Source organism: Grampus griseus (genome assembly GCF_964374135.1).
Source record: "Grampus griseus genome assembly, chromosome: 6".
Lineage (NCBI taxonomy): Eukaryota > Metazoa > Chordata > Mammalia > Artiodactyla > Delphinidae > Grampus > Grampus griseus.
This window is the reverse complement of record NC_139000.1, coordinates 16,992,167-17,016,220: the sequence shown is the minus strand read 5'-3', so window position 1 is coordinate 17,016,220 and position 24,054 is coordinate 16,992,167. Positions and strand designations below refer to the sequence as shown.

The following is a 24,054-nucleotide window of genomic DNA, read 5'->3' as shown; positions in this document are numbered from 1 at the left end:
CTGAGTCCAAATGTGAGATGCTCCCTTATGCCAGGGATTGTGGGCCAAATGTGGCCCACTGCCTGTTTTTTTTTACATCTTTAAGTGGTAAAAACAAATCAAAAGAAGAATATATTAAGATGTGAAAATGATATGAAATTCACATGTTAGTGTCAAATAAATTCCATTCTTCTCGTTAGCAGAACTTTGTTACAATAAATGGTACTTGATTATTATTATATTTTAAATTTCATCAATAAAAATCTGTGGAAAAATTTTTCTCATCGTACAGGTGCCTACATACTATCTTGAAGTTTCTCTCTTGGTCAGAAAGGCCTAAAATATTTTCCATCTGGCCCTTTACCAAAGCATTTTACTGACCTTGCAATAGACCACAGGCCCTTGCAAGGATGCAGCCAGGATACAAATCTACTGCCCTTCGATACACCACAAGCCAGGCTGTATCTAACAATGGCTTGATATCATGAAGTCTTTAGCACTGTTGAAGAGGGACAAAGTAGCAGAGGTTAAAAAAAAAAGTATAGTCTTTAGATCAGCTATTACAAGGATTAGAATCAGGGATCTGGTTCTGCCATGACCAGCTGTGCCCCATCATAAAGTTTCCTTCGTATGTGTGAGTCTCAACTTTTCCATCAGCAAATTAGAAGTAATTATGCTGAGGTTGTGAGGATCAGCTCAGACGTTAGCATAAAATAGAGGCTTCATAAAATATGAGTACTTGGAGGTTACAAAAGTCACCCTAATATTTTGACCCTTCTTCAAGGGATGAACTCTGTTTCTCTGCCTTCTGTGTCTAAGATGGCCTCACAACTTGGTTTTGAGCAAGTGAATGAAGTGGGAAGGATGAAGTGTGTCTTCTGAGCGTAAGCCTCAAAAGGCCTTGCAGCTCCTGTCCTTTCTGCTTTTGGAACCCACGTGAGCCAGCCTTGGAGAGCTGGCTGACCACAGGTACCTGACTGAGGTCAGCTGAGCCTGCCCGATCCAGACCAGAAGAACTGCCCAGCTGAGTCCAGGGCCAAATGCTTGACTTAAATTAAGAGACAAATAAGTGGTTTCTGTTTTAAGTCACCAAGTTTCAGGGTGTTTATTATGCTACAACTCTGACGTGGTATTGTACCATCCTGATGAAAGAAATATCCTAGAGTTATATCCCCAGGCCCCGCCAAGACCTGGTCCAGAGCCTTCTCTTAAGGCTGCCTGCAGTTGCCTCTCCACCCAGCCAGACCAGACAGAATTGACTGAGGGCCCCGTGACATATTTCAGACAGACAAGGAAAACCGCCTGGAGGAGACATGCACTTTTAGGAATGCAAACTTCTCTGAAAGACACATCAGGGAAGATTTATGGAGGCAGCTATGTGCTCTGACTATAAATCAGCTCTCCCGGGCCTCAGTCCAACCTGACCTGGGATCACTGGGCTGTGGTAGTACTGGCCCTGGCAGCGCCTCCTGGAAGGGGCATGTGGTCCAGAAAAGGGAAGCCAGAGCCCCAGAGGAAAGGCTCCCTGTTCAAACCTGCGTGTTATCCCCTGTCTTTGAAGGTGCCAAGGCTATGATTCCAGGATGCTGGTAATCTATAGGGTGCTTTAAAAAAGGATTTCAATAAGTATTCTAGCACATTCTCACAACAGCCTTGAGAAACAAGAATAGCAGATATTACCACATCTCCAGGTGCTGTGGATGGAATCCAGAGAAAATTAATTAATTTCTCTGAGGACCCACTGCACTTAAGAGCTGGGGTTCAAGTCAGGGTTTTCTGACTCCAAGTACTGGACTTTTCACTCGACAACAATGCTTGCCAATCAGATTTACAGTCAAAGGTCATTTGAGGTGGAGGAGACCTGTGGAAATTATCTAGCCCATCACCTTTGCTTTCCAAATTAACAACAACAAAGATTTATTACGTACTTATTCGGTTTAGTGTGGCCTGCTGAGCACTTTACATACATTAAGTCTAATCCTACCAGCCTCCCTATGAGGTGGCCGAGTGTACGATTTACAAATTAGGTAATGACGATTTAGCACAAGTTATTTCCAAAAGTTGAGGGAGTCAGAGGCAGAACTGTGCTGTCGATTCTCATCTATCTGATTCCAGAACCTGAGCTCGTTTCCACAGAGCCACACAGCTTCTTAGATGGGGACGATGATGCCTGGAGAGTGGAAAGTTGTGTCCAAGATCACACAGCCCTTGTGATTAGCCTAGTCTATTAATTCATCAAGCATTAACTGAGTGTCTGCTATGTGTCAGGACTAGTCTAGTCACTGGAAACACAGGCATGACCTGTACATAGTCACTGTGCTTCAGGAGATTAATTAAGGGAGAAGAGAAGTGGTCTTAAATTACTCTCATAAAAGGTAATAAGTGACAAATATCATAAGAAAGATAGAGAAGAGGTTATTGAAGTTTGGAGGAAGTATGCATGACTCTCATGTGGGAAAAATTTGGAAAGACTTCCCGAAGAAAGTAGCTTTAAGGTTTTATTTGGAAGGAAGAGCAGGCTTTGGGACATGCGGCAATGGAGACGGGGAGGAAAATCAAGTAGGAGAAATGTCACAGAGGTAGAGAGACAAGGGGTTATTTCATCATAGATTTAGCGCTAGACTCTAGGTAGCTGGGGTCTATCCAGTCTTCTTTCTATCCCTGTAACTATCTCATGGTTTCAAGTTGAATGCCATTTTGATTATGCAGTTTCAAAGCTACCTTTGGGGGCTTCCCTGGTGGCGCAGTGGCTGGGAGTCCGCCTGCCCATGCAGGGGACACGGGTTCATGCCCCGGTCCGGGAGGATCCCACATGCTGTGAAGCGGCTGCACCCATGAGCCATGGCCGCTGAGCCTGTGCGTCTGGAGCCTGTGCTCCGCAACGGGAGAGGCCACAACAGTGAGAGGCCCGCATACCACACACACAAAAAAAAAACTACCTTTGGCAAAAGGAGGAGTGAGCTCTACCCAAAACTCCTTGGTAGGAAGGGGATGCTATTAAGGGGGCACAGGGGCTGGGTAACAAAGATGGAAACCAAAGAAATAAAGACATATCTGGTTGGCTGTCGTTTTAATGTTTAAGCACAGCAACAATCCAATAAGGCATATAATTTAAAGCCCTTAATATTTATGAATATTTTTCTCCAACTAAGTGAATAATCCATTGCTACTTACTAGTAAAGAGTACACACACACCACATAAACCCGCATTCTAAAGGACAGTGTCCCCCAATAAAAGAGCACATCAGGGCTTCTCTATCAGGGAGGATAAAGAAGCCAGAATGTGCCTCTCTTCCCAGCGTGGGGACGCAGCTGGGGATTGTGGGAGTGATATCCGGAGCCTGGCTCTGTTCACAGTTTTCCCCAGATATTCCCATAATGCCCTGCACAGTGTCACTCACATGTACCTTTGCATGTTTCTTTCTTCTACTAGCAATACCTTCCCAATCTCTCTCCTCAGTTGATACCAATGCATTCTTCAAGGGCTACTTCCACAGTGAACCCTTCTTTAATTATTCTCCCAGTTTTGTAAACACCCCAGGCCAGCTCACACCACCTTCCTATGCATTCCTTGTGGTGCAAATGTCTAATCACCTGCTTCATTCACTAAATGATGAAGTGTTGGTTGGCAGGGATCTGGGTGGCACATCCTACATTTGTACGACTTAGCGAAAAAAGCTGGGTGAGTGCCTTTCAAATGCAGAGAACACTGGACAGTGGCATAACCACTGGGTTTGCTGCCCCTCAGGTCATAGAACTGGCTCTCTGGGGCCAGAGGGAGATTGTAGGGGGGCAGTCCTGACTCTAAGAAAGAGAGAGACCTCACTTTCCGGAAACTTGTAGCTCCTGATCACCCTCACAGACGCTCTGATGATACAGAAACACCTACCAATTTAAGGGAACTACCACCTCTTCCTTCCAGTATCTAGGCTAGGCTGATACAATTTCACAGCTCAAAGATGTTAGCCAGGCTAGCTAAGACGAAAACTATAGTCATCTGGGAACTGAAATATGGGCTCTGTCTAGGCTTTGAATTCACAATTCCACAGTCTATTAGCTGGGTACACTTGGGCAAGTCACGTAACTTACCTAAGCTTGAAATTTCCTGTTTTGTAGAATGGGGATAATTATAGTCCTTACCTTATGGGGTGTGGGGAGCTTTTAAATGAGATAATATATGATGAGTATAGTATTTAGAACACACTAAGTCCTCAGTAAGTGCTAGTGGAACCACGTCTTCTTAACCCTCTGTAGTCCATGAAGCTCCCAACTATCTTCTTTTATTCATCCATGCATTCATGCATCCATCCACCTATTCGTATATTCTCCCATCCAGCCAATTGCTATTCTATGCCAGTTCTATGTTAGGCATTTGGTCTGCAGAGAGACATAAATCACTGTCCTTTCCATCACGGGACTGTCAGAGATGATGAGGGAAGCAGATGTGTCCTGTAATGAGGGCTGTGATAGAGAGCAGCACGGGGGCTACAAGTGCCCAAAGCAGCAGCTCACTCAGCCTGGATTAGGGCTGAGGGTGGGCTGGGGGGTGGGGTCTTCATAGAGAAAATCTTGAGACCAGAATTTTGAAACATGAGTAGCAATTTTCTGCCTAGAGAAGAGAGGAAGGGGCTTTCAGGTAAAGGATGATCGTTACACGGATTTGGAAACCAAGTCATTTGGGGGGAAGAGGAAAACGGACAGTGTGCTGGAGGCTGCAGAATCCAGAGGCTTGGGGGGGTTCAGCGGTAGGCTGGAGTCCAGGCTAGGAAGGAGCCTTGTGTAGCCAGCCCTGGCAACTTTCTGATCCTATTAAACAGTGTGCCCTAAACCCTACAGACTCATCCTTCTAAAACTGGGTCGGTGTATCCCTAATGGGACATTGAAAACTACAATGATGTTGACATTCTCACTGTCATGACAGTGATACTGACAAATGCAAAAGTAATAATAAAACAGGAGCCATAAGAGTAGTAAATAAGAAAATAACAGAACACATGTTCAGTGCGCACCTTTTGCCTGTCTCTGTGCTCAGGGCTTTACAGGCATTATCTCACTGGATCCTATGGAAACCTACTGAAGATGGTACCGTACTATCCTAGTATAATCAGCGAAAATAGGATTCTTCTTCTCGGGACATCGACATTACCTAAAGACTTGAGAAAATGTTAAATAATTTAACTGACAAATAATATAATCTAAACTAAAATAAATATGCACATATTACAAAATAGAATGGCATGGATTTTTTTTTAGACAGAATCGGGAATTAGGGGCTTATGTTGACGTTTTGTGAGCACAGCTGCAGACTGTTTGGGGGTGTGTTGATTTTCGTCTGCCTCCAGGAAGACTTCACTGCAAAAGCTTCAAAAGCCCCCAGTGCAAGTGACAGAATATCAGGAAAATGTTCTAGGCAGGAGAGTGACATGGTCTGATTTAGTGTGTTTTCAAAAGATCACTTCACCCACCAGGGTGGAGTGGATTTGGGGATGAAGAGGCTGTTACGGGAATCTGGATGAGGGATGATGAAACCTTAACCAAGTCAGAGACAACGGCCCGGGGAGGAGGGATAGATTTGTGAGCCCCTGGAGGCCAGATGAGTGGGACCCTGATGACAATGATAAACTTAGCTACTCTTTATTGAGGGTCAACCATGAGCCAGACACTGGACTAAGCATTTTGCAGGTATTATCTCACATCCTACATGTGATTTCAGCATTATTTGCACTATTTTACAGATAAGAAAACTGAGGCTGAAAACAAATTCATTGCTTATTTAAGATCCATCAGTTAGCCAGTGGTGGAATTCAATTTCAAATATAAAGTCCCACTTTTTAAAGACCACTACCTAGACTGCATGAAACTCAGCAGCCTTCCCTCACATCCAGAGAAATCTTCCTCTGCTTTATTTGAGAGCCAACACCCCCTCTTCACTACCTGTGGACCTGACTACCCAACAGCTGCCTCATAAAACGCTGTCACAGCCAAGAGGACAGCACTGGGACCTCCACCACTTTCCTCTGTCTGCCTGAGGACAATTCACGTCAGCACCTGCCAGGTCTCTCAGGAGGAAGCCCTAACTACAAAACCGCATTGGAGCTGATTTCAAGCATGTGCTCAGTTTCATGACACCGGTTCTCTGCTACCATTCCATCTGCTGGGACCCGCTGAGCACCATGGGCCAGGCGCAGAGCCTAATGAAGCAGAGAGAGGCCAGGTGTTCCCACTCTGGGCCAGAAGGCCCACGGCCACTTCAGCGGCAGGGGGAAGAGACAGTGAAAGACTGGGGATTTTGACTGTGATATCTGGGATGTTTGATGGTCAGTGGAAGCCAATGGAGCACTTCCAAAAGCACTTCCAAAACTTCTCTGTGCTGCAAGATGTTCATACATGTTCCGAGGGGAAGAACAGAGTCTGCGGTCAAGATGGTTTTACAGATGATGAACTAAACAAATCTGCCCAGCTCTCTGCACGGCAGGATTTCCCAGGGTCTTTCACAGATGAAGATGCATTAGGGAATTTCCCAGAGAAAGAGGGAGTGTGCGGAATTTCCAAAACAGTTACTGACCATGGATTTCTTCTGCCCAAGAAAATCTTGAGGACATGTGGTGGAAAGGGTGTGAGTTGGGAAGTCTGGGACTGGCACGTACTAGCCTTTCTCTCTCTTGCAAAAACCTTACCCAATAGTGGCAGCAAAACCGTGAGCACAACGTTATTAAGCCATTTTGAAAACTGCTTTGACAGCACCCACTTGAGCACGTTTCATGTGCTATCCATCAATGAGTCTATCTCTAGGGGAAACAGGATTCCCTGGAGATCTGTACTGGGAGGTTTTATTTTATCCTGGATCCCTCTTCTACCATCAATTTGAAAGTTATAAAACTAAGCCACTTTTCCACAGTCTTTGAGGTTAATGCACTCATTTATTCAACAAATATTTATTAAGCGCTTTCCACGTATTAGGTTTATGAATATGAAGCTTACATTTTAGAGAGGAAAACAGTAAACAAGCAAACAAATAAAAGTGACTTTAGACCCTAATATTAGGGAAGGAGCGAAAAATGGTTATGTAACAGATAGTAGCAGGTTGAGGATGGAAAGGAGTAAAAGTTTGGGTACCCATGTTTGGGTAGTCATGGACAATGGTTCTGAGGAGCTGACATTGGAGTTAAGAGCTGAAAGGTGAGAAGGGGCCAGCCAGGAGAGAATCTGGGGGACAAAAAGAGACATGGCAAGAAGTGCAGCAAGTTCTCAGACCCTACACTGGGGCTCCATTCGCTGTGTTCCTGGGACATGAAGAAAGGCATTGTGCCTGGAGCACAGGAAATGCCAAGTGAGCGAACAAGGCAGGAACAGATTCAGATGGAACAGAAGCTACAGGCCATGGCAAAGACTTTGGACTGTGTTCTGAAGATAACAGGAAACCACTGAAAAATTTTAAGCTGAACAGCGACCTTATCTTGTTTATATTTCTAAAAAGGTTACTCTGGCTTGCCTTGGGGAGAATCTCAAGGAGGGTATAGTCAGAAGCAGGAGATAAAAGGTGGCAGTGGTCATAATGGTGACAAAGAAAGGGAGGACAAAATGAATTTCTTCCTGTGTCAGTTCTCTTAGTTCCCACTTAACGTATAAATTAAAATAACTTGATATTCAATTAGAGTCTGTCAAACAATAGATTTCATGAATAATCTAAGTCTGCAATTCAAGAGGGGAAAACAGACTCCAAAGTGAAGGTCAAGTTTTATGCAAAGAAAAGGTTCTACATGACATTGTTTATAATGGGCAACTAATTAGAAACAGCCCAAATGCCTTACAGTGGTGGCCTCATTAAGACAGTTACGGTACATAAAAGAGATTGTTTTTGGAAGAATTCATTGACATAAAAATGTTTAGGATATGGCACTAAGGAAAGAAATTCAGATTGATAGTGAAGAGGAGGGAGGCTATGGACTTGGAGTCGAGCGTATTTATGGGGGCCGTATTTGTAGAGAGGATACGGGAAGGAGATTCTTGGTGAATACTGGAGCAATAAAGATGGCTAGTTAAAGCTGAGTGAAATTACAAGTGATCCTGAATGCCCAAGCCATGACAAACATAAGATAGCGTTTGTTCAGTTCCTAATACACATTAGCTCAGCACTCCAAGGTAGTCTATATCCATCATTTCATCAGATCCTTACAGCAGTCCTCTGACGTAGGGATTGGCAACCCTACTCTACAGAAGAGGAAACTCAGGCTCAGAGACACCCAGTGACTCTTCCAAAGCTAAGCAAGTTGAAACTGACAGGGCTGGATTAGCACTCAGACATTGCCGACCTCGAAACAACTATTCTTTATCATTATACAATGGTTCACCCTGGGGTTTACCACGAGTTCCAAAAAGGAACTCCATCATCAAATTCTGCCTCGATTTACGATCTCACCTAAATGTGTAGATGTCGGTTTTTCACCGGATACAGGAATTCACAGGATTAAGACCTAGACGTCTCAGCAAATAACAAGTGTCTGCTATGTGTGCAGACATTGACTTAGACCCAGAAATTCAAATAAGATATTTCCCGCCTTCAAAGAACACTGTCTAGCTAAAGAGAGAGACAGACAAAAGCAAATGATATTACGCAAAAGTGAAATCAGTGCTTAACACATAGATAAAGATGTGGGAGAATTCACACATGGGAGAATTCAGGGTGAACTGTGATGGTGACAGTCAGTGATGTGTTTGCCAATATATGTCATGCACGTTAAGCTTGGAAAGAAAGGTAGGACTTCACCAGGATAGAACCTAATGGTTGATTTTTTTAAAAAGTCTGGGACTCAGACTGCTTAGTTCTTTCTGGCTCTGATAATTGCTAGGATGTTCCTTCGGGCAGGTGGCTGCAGCTTTCTGTGCCTTAGTGATACCATCTGTAAAATGGGCGTCATCACTGTACCTGTTTCATAGGGTTGCTGAGGATCAAATGAGATAACATATGCACAGCATTTAGCCTGCTGCCTGGAGTACCTGTCAATAAGTGCCAATAACTATTCATAGGGGCTAGATAGGGGTTTTCACGCAGAGAAACTGGCCGGGAAAGAAACGTGGAAGTGGGGACACATGGATTTAGAAGAGTCAGCAGAGACACTGGAGCTCTTTGGGGGCCTCAAATGCCATTTTCATAAGCATGAACACTTCTGAAGACCCTGGACAACCACTGAAGTTACAGGAGAAGGGAAATGACATAATCAAAATCAAGTTACAGGAACTAGAGGAGTAAAAGTCAAGAGGAAGAGTGACTGGCTGGAGACCACTGAGTGCATGGAAGGATAAAGACGACATTGGGAAATCAGGCAATGGTGAAATGGGGAGGGGGTTCGTCCCAGACACAAGGTCACGAGAAGGTCAGAGAAAGGAGACGATGATGATGATGATGATGATGGTAACGTTGGGAGGAGAGACAGGGAGAAGGATGAGGAAGGAGGAAGAGGGGAAAATCTACTTTTGATTGCCCACTGGCTGGGCACTGCGCTGAGATGTTACAGGAAGCTGGGCAGAGAGGAGTGGCTTGGGGAAGTGGAGGGACTGCCCAAGGTGACAGGGTTAGGTAACAGCAAAACCAAAATTTGAATCCAGTTCTGTCTAATACACAGCACTCCTGCTTTGACCACTAGATTACTCAGGCTATTAAAGAGTGGGTCCAAACGCTGTGCTGTGATCCCAGTCTGAGGATGCTTTCCACAAGAACATCCTGGCTTTCTCACACTCTCCAAAGTGACACCAGCTACAACTTGAAGAGCATCTGCTGTACCCTGGTCCTGTGCTGCGCACTTTCCATAGATTGTTGCTAACCTTCTCAACCTCTCTGGAAGGTGGGCAATTCATTCCCGTTCTCAGATGAGGCGGCTGGGGCTCAGAGAGGTTAGCTTTCCACCCAGGGACACAGGTCCTCTCGCTCCAAGGCCTCAGCTGAGATGACTTATCAGGGGGACAGTGGCGTGGGTTCTGTGAGCACAGGGAAGCAGGGGGAAGAGGGCATAGCTCTTCCCGGCACCTTAAGAACCTGGGCACAGCGGGCAGACATCCTGGCCAGAGCCTCTGGGAGGACCTACCTCTGGACCTGCTCCTCCTCTTCCGCCTTCCTGCCGAGGCACTGCGCAGTGCTGGCTGCAGCTGGCCGATCTCGATGGGCGTGTTCGCACGGAAACTCTCCTTGAACTTCTGCATCAGGGACTCCACTGGCTCCTGCGTCGCCTCAGCTGCCGCTACGGGGTGGGCAACGGGGCTGAGGTTAGGGCTCGGCCCACCCTCAGCCCCTGGAGGACTGGGCCTGGCCCCCCGGAGCTCCCTCCCGGACCCAGTGGTGATGCAGAAGCCACAGGGGCCAGTAGAGATGAATCTACTGGCTTAACGCATTTATTTCTTCAACACTGACTGTGTTCTCAAGGGTACTGCCCCAAGCCCTTGAGAGATGATGGTGAAAGTTTGACACAATCCATGATTCAAGGACTCCATGCCTGGTAGCACACATATCCAGGCATTTCCAACACTGTGCAATACTTCCGTGACAGTGGAGTAAAGAGTACCAGAGGAGCACCAAGAAGGGTCAGCTCACCCATCCTGGGAGCCAAGGCAGGCTTCCTGGAGGAGGAGGCAATACCTCCACTGAGACCTTAAACAGGAGTAGGAATTAGCAAAGAAGATAGAATCAGGGTGGAGTTGTTGAAAAGATTTGGGATAAGAGAGTGCCCTGGGCAGAAGGAGAGGCATGTGCAAAGATCTGAAGCCAGAAAGAACACGGTGCTTGAGTAACTGAAAGGAGTTCAGTGTGGCTGCAGTGGAGTCTGGGAAGAGCAGATGAGGCTGCAGGGGGCAGAACACCTTGTAAGCCACCTTGCGGAGCTTGGATTTTATCCCAAAGGCAAAAGATGATCGTTGAAAGGTTCTAAACAGGAAACTGGCATGTTCCAATTAAGCCCCTGTGATAACAATCACTAACCAGAGTATGGAGAATACACACAGAAGCAAAGACAAAGGGCTGTACAGAGGCTTTTGCAGAAGCCAGCCAGAGACAATATTGCCTGAACCAGAACAGTGGCAATAAAGGTAGACGGCAGTACATGGGTCAAACAATATTTCAGGAGACAAAACTGCAGTGCAGTGATACGTAGATCACTTGGTACAAGAGCCCCCTTTTACTAGGGGAAACTGAAGTCCCCCCCCACCCCAAACAAGGCATACAACTAGCTCCAAGCTAGCAAGCGGTAGAGTCAAGCCTTCTAAATCCTACTCCAACATTCCTTTCGTTTCAATATCCTCCAAGGAGCTGCTGGTACCCACATTTTCAGAAATTTCAAAATTGAGACTGGTAGAAAGTTATAGAGAATGGAGAGAGTGATGGCAGAAGGGCAGAGGGAAAAAAGGTAGAAGATAAAAGTAAAAAAAAACCAGACAAATGAGAAAGAAGGAGAGAGCCAACATAAAAGAAAAGGAGGGGAAATGAGAAAGAAGAAAAGAAGATTGGCTGAATGATCACAGTGTCTTTGTTCTGAGAAATCCCCAAAGACAGCCCTGACTTTGAAATCTTCAGACTAAACCCTCCCTCCACCTATGTCTCAAGAGGCTGGGAAAGTTCTTCAGTTTAAGCTACTTGCTGTCTGATGACAAGGAATGGGATGTGGTAAAGATTCCTGTTTCTTTGATGAGCTTTTCCCAGAGTAGACAAAGAAGGCTTCTGAACATCCCGACACCAACTTCAAGGAGATCCTGTTTTCCCAGGAAAGTTTATCAGCTTAGACACACATGTGTCTGCAGTGTAGGTCATACCCAGAGGGCTGGTTTGGGTACTGGGCTCTGTGAGAAGCCTCATCTCTAGGGACACAGAGGGGCATCTGTGTTTGCTAAGGAAAAGATGACTGACAATACAAATGACGCTGTAGTAGTGTAACGTACCTGCCTCTCTTGCTATCTGTCTCCACAGGTATCTCAGTTAGGTCTAGAAGCCAAGAAGAAAATCCCAAACATGGGCCCCCTACTCCAAGCCTCTGATACAGAACCCCCCAGCAAGAGGCTACGGTCTAATTCTGAGAAGCACTGTCATACCCAATCCAGATGCTTTAAACCCAGAGAGGAGAGCGATTTGCACAAAACTGAAAGAGTTGGGCTAAACGGGGGTCAAAAGTCCAGAGCAAGCCACTGTCTGGAATCCTCCAAGGAAGGGACCCACACACATCTGTGAAAATTCACACATTCATTCGTCTCCTCACTCATTCATTCACTCTACAGTATTTTCAGAAAAGATGTCTTCGTCTGCTTGGACTTGCATAACAAAAATCATAGACTCGATAACATAAACAGGTCAGATTCTGGTTTGAAGATGGCTGACTTCTTACTGTCTGCTCACGTGGCCTTTCCTTGGTGCACCCATGTTGGGGGAGGAGAGGGAGAGAGGGAGAGAGAGGGGGAGGGAGGGAAAGAAAGGGAGAGAGAGGGAGAGAGAAGTCTTTCTCTTTTTATAGGGACACCAATCCTATCAAATTAGGATCCTACCCGTATGTTCTCATTTAATTTTAATTACCTATCAAAAACTCTATCTCCAAATACAGTCACAATGGAGGTTAGGGTTTCAACATGTGAATTTTGGGGTACACAATTCAGTCTATAGCAGACTATATTTGGAGACGGGATCTTTAGGAGGTAATTAAGATTAAATGAGATCATAAAATCGGGGCCCTAATCTTATGGCACTGTGGCCTTAGAAGAACAGAAAGATCTCCCCATGAGGACACCAAGAGAAGGTAGCCATCTACAAGGCAAAAAGAGAGCCCTCACTAGGACCCAATCATGCTGACACCCTGATCTCGGTCTTCTAGCCTCCAGAACTGTGAGAAAGTAAATGTCTGTTGTTTAAGCCACACAGTCTGGCATTTTGCTCTGGCGGGTCTAGTAGACAAAGTCACAGTCACATTGGGGGTTAATAAGGCTTACTTTCAGTCCATAGCAGGGTAAGATGGTGAAAACAACAACAAACAAAACCCCCTCGTGATGCTCACCATGTAGACAGGAAAACCAATAGTAATGAAATAGATGACAGAGAAATGGAAAATTTACAACTGATGTATACAATAAAGGAGAGGTGAAAGATGATCTAGGAGGCTCTAGTAGAGGAATATGACCTTGTCTAGGAAAACCATGGAAACTTGCTTCAAGGAAGTGACCAGTGTGACTAAGATCTGGAAAGAGTATGAGAAAATCAGGTGACAAGGGAGCTGCGGGGGAGGGAATATGCAAGGGGCTGCCGTCACCACTGCGGCTGAAATGCTGAAAGCGATCGGTGTGAGATAATGCTAGAGAGGCAGGAAATCCTAGTACTAACGCTAACCTTGACCCTCACCCTAATCCCCACCCTGACCCTAACTCTTCTGGGTCTTGTTAAGAATAGAACATACTGAAGGTTCTAGATAGGAAAGTGGCTTGATCAGATCTTCACTTAGAGAAGATCGCTCTGGCAGTAGAAAGGATGCATTGGGGAAGGACAGAAATGGAAGTGAGAAGACCAACTAGGAAGGTGGTACCATATTACAGAAGTCCATGTAGGAGATGCCAGGTAGTAGAGGTGGAGATAGGGATAGAGCAGGAGAGAGAGTAGCGACAGAGATGTTGGAGCAGTGGGGATAGAGCAGGGAGCACATTTGAGAGTTACTTTGTAGGCACCCCTCCCTGAGAATGTGGTGATTTATTGGAAAAGGGGGATAAGGGAGAGCGAGGTAGAGAAGATGACTCCTGGCCTTCTGGCATCCACAGAGGCAGAACAATGGTACCTCTCAGTGAGAGGAGGGACACTGAAAGAGGAGTGAACTGAGTTTGGTTTTAGGTGAGCTCACTTGGTGCCTCCCAGATGTCTACATGGAGAGGTGTTGAGCAGACAGCAAGTTGTGTGGGTCTCGCACTCACAAGAGACAACTGGACCCTGCGGAGGCTCTGCTCACGTGTTCTTCGGAACAGGCAGAGAGGGAGTGTGTGTAGTGGTGAAGCACGTTAGCTTCTGGCACAGTGGAGGCTATGGAACACGTGACCATTCCTCATCTGCACTGCCTGATCTCCCTTTGCACCCCCAGATCCATCTTCCACCCACAGGCTCATTCTGCCCCACTCTGTGGCCTGGAGCAGACCCTCAATGGGCTATTTCACAGGTCCTTCTTATCTGGCTACTAGGTGAGTTTGCCCAGGGAGATGCTCTGGCAGGATGTGGGAGGAGGGAATTTGAGGGGATGTCTTCCCTTACTCCTTTCCTGTTTCTGCATCGTATTTCTGATAGAGACGGGGACACTCAACAGTAACAGCTTCTGCCAGGGCCCCTTTTCCACAAATTCATTTTTCCCAGACTCCAGTAAAACCATGTCCTCTCCCTGTACCTTCCGTTCTAGGAATTAGTGGTGGCTTCCTGATAGTTATTTTTCCTGGTGCCTCAATACCCCCTCCCCATTGATTCTCTTCACTCTGTCTACACCTCTATAAATAGTAGCTTCGTTGAACTTCGCCTAAAAATCCCATTGGGGGCACCTTCTTTGCCCAGCTGGAACCTTGACTGATACATCCTCCCTTTTCATCGAGGCTCTGACATTCAGCAATTCCTAAAGGTCAGCCTCTGCCCATCCTGTTATTTCTGCTTTACTTTCTCCTAAGCTGATGCAGATTTGACCAGCGGGGAGGAGAGGAAGACACTCAGAGAGGCAAGGTTTGCTCCCCTGAGCTGCAAGGGAGCTGCAAGGGTTTCTGATCCCGACTGTGGCAAATCCCATCCATCTGTTTGGCTGCTCTCGCCTTGGCGACAGTGCCAAGAACCCAGACAGGCTTAGAGGGGGAGGTGCTTATGCAAACCCATCCACGGCCTATTTCATCCTCTGTACCACTCTCTCCTGCCCCCATCCCTCTCAATCCCATCCGGTAGCTCTATCAATATCAATATATCAAGTTGTCCAAACAAGCCACGTTACCTCCTGGTACCCGCTGAGCTCTGCCTCCCCAGAGCAGCAAAATGCTCACCCGTCGCCTAGATGAATGCAACAGATGGTGCTTGATCTGAGCATCACAGCAGGCCCAGGAAAGGGAGGGTGAAGAGGGGGAAGCAGCCCTTTCTAATTGACATATGAGAGACTGTCAAGCTTAATGGAAATGAAGCACTGGGGACCAAGGAGAGAAGCCCCGGCCCCCAAGCCAAGACAGAGAGAGAAAAGAGGAGAGAAAAAAGGAGGAGGGAGAGAAAACAAGAATGGAAAGGAAAACTGTGCTCAGTAATCAAGGGCAGGGGGTGAAAAGGGAAGCAAAGAAGAGTGGAAAGGAGGGGAGAGATCTGGAAAATAATAAAGAGGGAACAGAAAGGGAAGGGCAGGAAGGACACAAGAGGAGACAGAGAGACAGCGAGAGAAGGGAAAGGAGAAGGCAGACCCCGCGTACCACTGCAAAGGCATAAGGGTCGTGTTTGTTTCCAGCCACCAGGCAAGCTTCAGCCTGCTACTCGACCCTGAAGAACAGGCACTACATGCCCTGTCTACACTGGCATTCACCAAGTCCACATTCAAACGCTCACGCGCTGTTCCCTCCCCGGCACAGCCTGGGATGTTCTATCACTGTAACTTGTATGGGTTTGGGTTCAAGTTCCTATATCACCTTTATCATCACCCTCTTTCATTTTTCTAGACTCACCCAGCCTACATAGGAAGAAAATTCACAGTTCTTGAAAACTTCACCAATTCTCTGCCAGGCAAGAAAGCTGGCATTTCTTTATGTTTTCTCATTTATTCTTCCTAACAACTTTGAAAGCTAAGTGTCATTAGCCGTTTAAAAATGAGGAAATTGAGGCTCAGAGAAGCTAAATAAGCTCCGGGGGTCACACCCTTAACAATGGCAGAGCTGGGATTTAGACTCAGGTTATGAGAACTCTGATGACCGGGCTCCATTCACCACACCACCGTACACATACTCTTCCTGTCCTTCCTGGTGGATGGACATGGATATCCCAGTCTTTGAGTTTGGATGTGCCTTCTCTGGGCCTGGAAAGTGACTCTAAAAGCTCAGCCCCTCTTAACTCATCTGGGCAAGGAGCCCCTGGCAATCTGGTCCTGGCTGGAGCCAGGGGCTCAACTTGACTGGAGTCTGACCTGCTCTTCCAAGGAACCTTGTTCAGTGTCGATGGTCAAGACTGTCCAGCCTGGAGGTCCTAGGCTCAGCTCATGCCCCGTGTTGTCAGTTTTGTCTCACTACAGAACTATGTTCAGAGAACAAAGCAACAGGTGGGTATTACTTGGCCATACTGCCTAGTGCAAAGTGTGAGAAAGCCCACCCGAGTTCCAATGTCAGCTCTGCCATTGTGTGACCTAGAGCCACTCCCTCCTCTTTTACAACTCTCAGTTTCCCTGAATGCCTGCAGGGTTGTTGGGAGGATTAAACATAATTATGTACATAATTGTCTAACAGAGCTTCTGGAACACAGTAAGTGATCGAGAGTGGCCACAACCCAACTTTCTCTCCCTCTTCAGCTTTATGATTGCTCAATCCATTCATTCATTCATTCATTCATTGTGAAAGGCATCTGCATTGTAAGATATTCACTTTCAAAATTATTTTAGAGAATATACATTTTCCCTTTTACACAGATGTGAAAACAGAGGCACCATGAGACAAAGTCATGATAAAAGTCAGCAGCGGACCAAGGTCCAGCACTCAAGTCTCCTATTTCTACTTCCCCACCCCATTTCCCCAAATTCTAGGATCGTTTTAACCTCAGATCTTATGATGATTAATTTTACGTGTCATCTTCGCAAAGCTGTGGTACCCAGATGTTTCGTCAAATATCTTCCTAGATGTTTCTGTGTAAGTACTTTTTAGGTGACATTAGTATTTAAATTAGTAGCTTTTAAATAAAACAACCCTCCATAATCTGGGTGGGCTTCATCCAATTGAAGGCCTTAACAGAGAAAAGACTGACCTCCCGCAAGGAGAAAGGAACTCTGCTAGCAGGCTACCTTCAGACTTGAGCTGTAACAACTCTTCCCTGGATTTCTAGCCTCCTAGCCTACCTTGAAAATTTTGGACTTGTCAGTTTCCACAGTCACATGAGATGATTCTTTAAATCTCTCTAGATATCAATAGATAGATAGACAGATAGACAGATGGGATGTATATAACCAAAACATGATGTATCCACACGTGTCTATATTTACATCTCCTATTGACCGTTTCTCTGGAGAACCCTAATATAGACCTCAATTTTCATATCCAGGCTTTGGGCTGGGCACACTCAAATGTCAGGTTTGTGGGGGGATTAGGTAATAAGAGAAGACATCCCAGCCCTAAAGAACACCTCAGCTGGGAAGACCTGGTATAAATGCAAAGAACCAGCGAATTTGGAAGTTGTGAGAATCCAGTTCCAGCGCCCGACACTCCACTTCATATAGGAGTCATCTTCTCATGAAAGAAGCAAAAAGTAGCAAAGACAACAGCCAGCCAGTGTTCCCTAGCCAGATGAGAATGCTGCATGACTAGAGTACATTTAAAACCCATGTACGCGTTTTTTAAACATGGCCAGCTCTTCCCAATTCTCAGGGATAAACCTGATGGATAGAATTTTCTTCCCTTTTAGTTTTTTCTTCCATATATTTTCTTAAACCTTTGGTGCCTGGCACAGCTTATCTTCAAACAAGTGCCAGCAGACAAGACAAATGCACAAACAGCAACAAACATAAACCGGAAAACTTGGGATGGGCCTTTGCTTACATACACTGCCTTGGGTGTGTCAGTTCATACTGCAGACTTGTAGACTGATCATAATTTCTGCTGGAAAACTGCATTGAGTTTGAATGACTGAATTAAACATAGTGATATTTTCCTCTGCTCCGTTAGAAACACAATACTATCCAGGTTCTGTGGAGCTGGTTTCCACAGTTCCTAGCCAGGACACAGATGGTCTTGAAGATTCCTTCCAGATCCATGGCCTTGTAGTTATAAATGTCAATGAAACGTGCTTTTAACAAGATGAAGGCAATAACCACAGACACTGCTTGCTTCAGTCTGCAAAGCACTTGCACCTCTCTCAGCTGATGCTGTCTTTACCACCTCCCATTTTATAGAGACCATAGAGGCAAAGGAGATTTCCAAAGGGTGGGCTGGAGTTGATACCACAAATCAACAAGTGCTATTCAAGGGAGAAAAGGTCAAGTAACTAGACAGGCTGGGCCAAAGACTTCTTGGTCACTTTATTACCACCTTGGTGGCAAGGCATGACTATGGAAAGGCTTTGGAATCGGCCATAGTTTGGAATGTGAGCTATGTGTCTTACCAGCTGCAAAACGTGGGCAAATCACTTAACCACTCAGAGTCTCTGCTTCACCAAGTGTTAAAAGGGGGCTTGCAATTCCAAATTCATAAAGCTGTTTTTGGATTAAATGAGATGTTAAAATGCTTATCACAAATGCTGATACAGAGTAAGCATTTTAAAGATGAGAGTTAATACTGTTACTGCCAAAAAGATCTTAAACCGTCAGACATAGCAAATACAGGTCTTCTACCCAACCCCGGGTGGCATGTGCGTGCCCAGAATCTGATGGAACTCGCAGTCACTAGTCAGATTCTTTTCCTAGATTCATCCTTTCTATAACTGCACAGGAAGGCTATGTATATGGCTCAGCACTCCCTGTGACTAGAGGGCCACCCATATTCTACAACTGGAATTCTTCACCCAACACCGTTACCGGGTGCTGTATCCAGAGATGGGCACTGGGGACACAGCGATGAACTGAACGTTGAGCCTTCTTTAAAACACAACACTGCTTAGTGGAAGAGACAGATGAAGATAAGAAAAACACAGTGTGATGAGACGGCTGAAAATGTGTCCTCTAATTCCTTCTGCATGTGGAAAAGCTATAGAAAATCCTCAGAGGAGATGTGAACCTGCCCGACCCTTAAAGAATGCAGAACCAGGTGAAGAGGATGACATAAAGAGTAGCATCAGCAGAAAAAAGGGGCAAGAATTGTAGGGAAAATCCCACACAGTTCGGTTTTTCAAGAGCTTGACATGAGCGATGATTTTATTATAAAGAAAATCCATCTTTTGAGCCATGAAGGCTGGTCTGGCTCTTTCTGCGGACTCCTACCTCCTTTCCCAGACCACAGTTCAAAATGTCCACCTCTTTTGAGAGCTCTGCTATCCAGCCTTACTACCCTTTCCTGTGCCTTTTATATTTATCTCAGATACCCTGGGTTTAGCAAGTGCATGTGGTTTAGGAATCTGACAGACCTGGGTTTAACCTTCATTCTATCACTTATTCATTATGGGACTTAACTTCTCTAAGCCTCAGTTCTCCATGTAAAACCTTGAGCATAAATCTCTCTCAAGAATTGTGGGGTTCTGTTTGTTTGTTTACTTGGTTTGGTTAAGATTCAAAGCAGTAATATATGCAAAGTGCTTAACACAGTATGTAAAATGGGTTAAGCACGCAACAAAGTAATAGCCTTTATTATCATTCCTGTTAGTAAGTTTAAGTGACATAAGCTTGCAGAAGGCCTTGCACTGAGTCAAAGCTTAATACAGACTAGGTTCTCCATTTCCCTTTTGGGTAACTCAGTGCCTTTGACTAAGGACTCTAACTCCCTATTGTGCTCTCATGTATAAATCTCTTCCCTGACCCCAGGGACACACAGGGCTTGCACTCTACGTCAGCCAACCCCCATGGTTACACCGTGGATCTAGCCTAACCTGGGACCTGGGTATGGCTGTTACACTAAGCCTGGAAATTGATCTTCTGCTCATAGCCCCCTGTCCACTCTCATATCTTGCTCTTTCATTCTCATCAAGTTTGTGCTGTGACCTCTAAGAGATCACCAGGTCCTGAATGTAAGGCACACTGTGGCAAACATGTGGGATTATATATATGTATATAGAAAGGGAGAGGGAGAGGGAGAGGGAGGGAGAGAGGGAAAAGGAGGGATAGAGGGAGAGAGAGAGAGAGAGAGAGAGAGATCTGTTGCTTATGAAGATCTAGCTCCATCATTTTGAGCCAGAGGACATTGCTTCTCTGCCATCTGGTTGGCAGGGAAGGGAGAAGCCCACTCTCTAACCCCTACTCTCTTCCTTCCCAGAAATTTCACCTCCTCCTGGTTTCACCTCTCCCCCCAGAAAGTAAGCTTAGATGTTTCTGGTTGATCTGTTACTGAGGTTCACCTAAATGTAGCTTTCTAATTTGCCAAGAACACCTCATTAGTCATGTAATCACAAGAATAATAATATTTACCATTTATGGAGTGTTTATAATGTAACACGTAGTATTTTAAAGTAAACAAGCCATGGTTGAATGTAATTCTCATAATGGCTACGGTACCTGAAACTTTTAGCGTCTTCACCACTCCTTGCACCCACCTCTTGCTATAGCTTCACTGGGGATGGAGTGGACTTCATTGCCCCTTGATTTGTTCTTGGCTATGTGACTTGTTTTGTCCAGTGGTATGTGGGTAGAAGTCAGTGTGCGCCACTTATGAACACAGGCTTCAAGAGGCAACACATATGTCTGCTCACACATTTATACCTGCCACCACCATGAGGAGCCTACAGGTCCAAGGAGGATGACGGACACATAGTGAACTCACAGCTCTTCAGCATGGAGTGGAGTCAGCCTAATCCTACAGCCTAGGTCACTGACACCAGCCAATCTGCAGATGATAAGCAATCCACCTTAGATGAGCACAACACTCCATCTAATCTGCAGACACTTGGAAAGTCAATGTTTATTACTGGATGCCGCTGATATTTCATAGTTTTTTATTATGTAGCATTATTGTGGCAATGATTGACTGATAAATTTCCATCTTACAACTGGGTAAGGGAGGCACAACAAGATTAATTTTTCAAGGGTCATATAGCCTATAAATAGCACAGCTAGACAAATAGCTTCATATACCTCACCATGGCTTGTTTTGGAATGGGACCGATAAACACGGTTTAATGAATTGACTTCCACACCGGAGTGGATGAAAGGAACCCCTCTTAGCCAGCTTCCGTTTAGACCACATGAATGATAATTATAAGAATAATCCCAGAAATAGCAACCATCTGAAACCGAGATGTCTCTCTTCAGTGGCATTAAGACTGCTAGCACATCTATTCAGAGCTTTTGGGGCTGGGCTGTCTTTGCTGAATGAATGAAAAAAAAAAGTTTCACATTGTATACGACTGGGCACCAAATGAAAGGTATGAAAAATATACATGGTGACATAGGTGCATTCCTGACCATGCTGATGCTGGGGAGAAGAACACGGAACCTGGAAAGTTCTCACCTCTTCAACTGGCAGATTTTCCACCCATGTTCCTTTTTTTTTTTCCATGTTCCTTTAAACTAAGGGCAAATTTTCCCAGCACAAGAAAGTGGTTATAAATTTAAACACATGTAAGTCAACTATAGCAAATGGCAGGGATTTTAGAGTGAAATGAATGCAGCTGCATTATAAATATGTCCTATTTCTCAATATTAAACCCTTAAAAATAGACTGGCTAAATATATAGACAATAATGGATTGAGGCTGAGTTGGCATTACTATAAGGCTTGGGATTTTCCATTTAATGACTTCACAATTTCAATTTCCCATTTCCGCATGACAGTTAGAGCAGCCTTGCTTTATTATGTGCGATTACATGCCACCACAACACAAAAATGCAAGCAGAAGGCTAGAGAGCAACAGTGGGGGGAGGGGACAGCAGGGAATGCTGAACTGAAAACTCAGCAGATGTGGAGAAAGAAGACCAGATCTTCAGTTTCAGCTCAGCTGCTGTGTGACTTTGAACCCCTCACTAGGCTGCTCTGAGCCACAGAAAATAAAAATGCCTGTGAGATTCATGTGAGACAGTCAGTATACAAACAAAGAGGTAAGACAAAACTACATGGTAAAAACTCGATGCACAATGATTTTACTGTTGCACTGAGGTTCAAATCCTGGATCTGCCTCTCAGCATCTGCTCACCCTTGAAGATGGCAAGGTACAATGGCAGTGCCTCTCTGAACCTTGGTTATTCTGTTCATTTACTAAATGGAGATGAGGGTATCTACAAGAAAGATTTAAATAAGCACACCAGTTACACTATAAACTCATACTTGTTGACCTGTTGAGTATCTACTCTATGCCAGGCACTGCTGCCTCATATGCCACTCACCACCAGCCTGGAAAGTGGGTGACATTAGTATCCCCATATGGGAGCAGAGCCTGACATGGAGCCCAAGTTGGCCTGACTCTCTGATCTTAACCACTGCTGATACGATGCAAATAGGAGGAGAAACAAAAGAAGGATGTGGGAGAAGCAGAGAAGGGATCAGCCTGTGGAATGGTGGGGCTGTCCGGGCTCACATAGGCATCTTAGGAACTATTTTTATTCCAAAGCTAGATAATCCTGAATTATCTTCTTTTTCCTTATTTAGCCTGGTTAAACTGGCCCAGCTAAGTATTATGGATACCTCTTTTTCTCTCTATCCTTTTCCCAGGGAGAAGCCAAAAAAAAAAAAAAAAAAAAAAAAAAAACTGAGCTAAGGCAGGAGACAGGACTGGAAATCATGTCTTTAGTGGAGCAGAACAAATTCCTCCTCTGATGTTTTTTGGTGAAATAATAGAGATCCATCCTAGGGAGCCATTTGTTCAGGGAGCCTGCGTGCACGGGTGGATGGGTCTTGAGGAATGCTCTCATTTTGCTAGATGTGCACAATGATGTAGAGAAATGTGATAAAAAAAAAAAAAAAAAAAGAGACAGAGAGAGAGGCATAGAGGCTGTGATAGAACCTCCAAACTCAGCTCGTCCAGTAGCAACACTGGAGATGCTGATGGCCTGGAAGGGGGCTCACGCTCCAGCTACTGTCCCGATAACGGGTATTCCAGGATTAGAAACAACACATGCTATTTCTCTTCTGAGTCTGCCTCTCCTTCTTCACCTTTTATTTCTCATCACTCATCTCCTGATGTAAATGTCTAGAATTTGGACCTTGCATGCCTGGATTAGATGTGGGTGTCCAAGTAGGTTTTTTTGGAGTCCTCACCACTAACATAGATTTTATAAACACATGTTCAGCTGGGCGTTATTCCTCTCTCTCCTTACCCATCATTTCCATTCAATAATTTGGGCATTAGAGATCTCAATGTACGTTAACAGTAAGGTGACCACTGAGAAGGTAACATATTTTGGGGCTACATTAAGAGAAGCATAAAATCTTGGAACGAAGAACGGGACATCTCTACTGCACGTTGTTCAGACCACACCTAGAGCACTGTGTTCAGACCTGAGTGTCACATTAAGAACATTATTAGCAAAACAGAGCAGATCCAGAGATGAGAAGATAGACTAATATGAAAGCTTGTAATGGAATCATAAGAAACAATAAAGACACTATAAAAAGTAAACTCACCTGCCTTCGACTATTTGAAGGGCTGTAGTATTATTAGTACTTATAATACCGATGTTTAATATTCTTATTACTGTAACTATGTCCCACGCACCATGATACATGCATTATATATGTTATAATTCCAAGAGCTATTTCTTTCAGTGCTTACACTGGGCCAGGTACCTGCTAAAGTGCTTTGCAGATATAAGTTCACGTAATTCTCAATGATGCTGTGAAGCAATCTCTACTCATCTCTCTCTTACAGATGGGAAAACTGACCCTGAGACAGTTAAGGCTCTTGACTAAGGCAAGATTTCTCAATCTTAGCATTACTGACATTTGGGTCTGGATAATTCTCTGTTGTGGGAATGGTCCTGGCCTCTGCCAATTAGACACTATTAGCCTCCTCCTTGAGTTGTGATAACCAAAAGTATCTCCAGGTATTTCCCAATACCCCTTGAGGGGCCACATCACCTCGGTTGGGAACCTCTAGGGTAAGGTAACCTAGGTGGTAAGTGGGACGGCTGGAATTCAAACTCAGATCTGTCTGGCATGAAGAACCATGATCTTAAGAATAAGAATATCAATAACAATCGTGATAGTAATATTGATTACTTATGAGCACACTACATGACAGAGCTTTCTAACTATGGAAAGAAGAGCTAGTGGGGCTAGTTAAGTCCTCTGAAAC

General features: G+C 44.9%; 1 protein-coding gene across 3 annotated transcripts in view; it reads right to left on the bottom strand.

The window, feature by feature from the left end:
- The window catches only part of ASTN2 (astrotactin 2), a gene marked incomplete at both ends in the record, with an annotated part of 911,329 nt that overhangs the window by 617,632 nt on the left and 269,643 nt on the right, over window positions 1–24,054 (bottom strand). For 2 of the 3 annotated variants that reach the window (XM_082657265.1, XM_082657266.1), the window contains one exon: window positions 10,062–10,214. The exons of the other annotated variant lie outside the window; for it this stretch is intronic. In XM_082657265.1, the coding sequence (XP_082513391.1) occupies window positions 10,062–10,214 (153 nt within the window). The remainder of the gene's footprint in view (window positions 1–10,061; window positions 10,215–24,054) is intronic. 3 annotated transcript variants of the gene reach the window in all.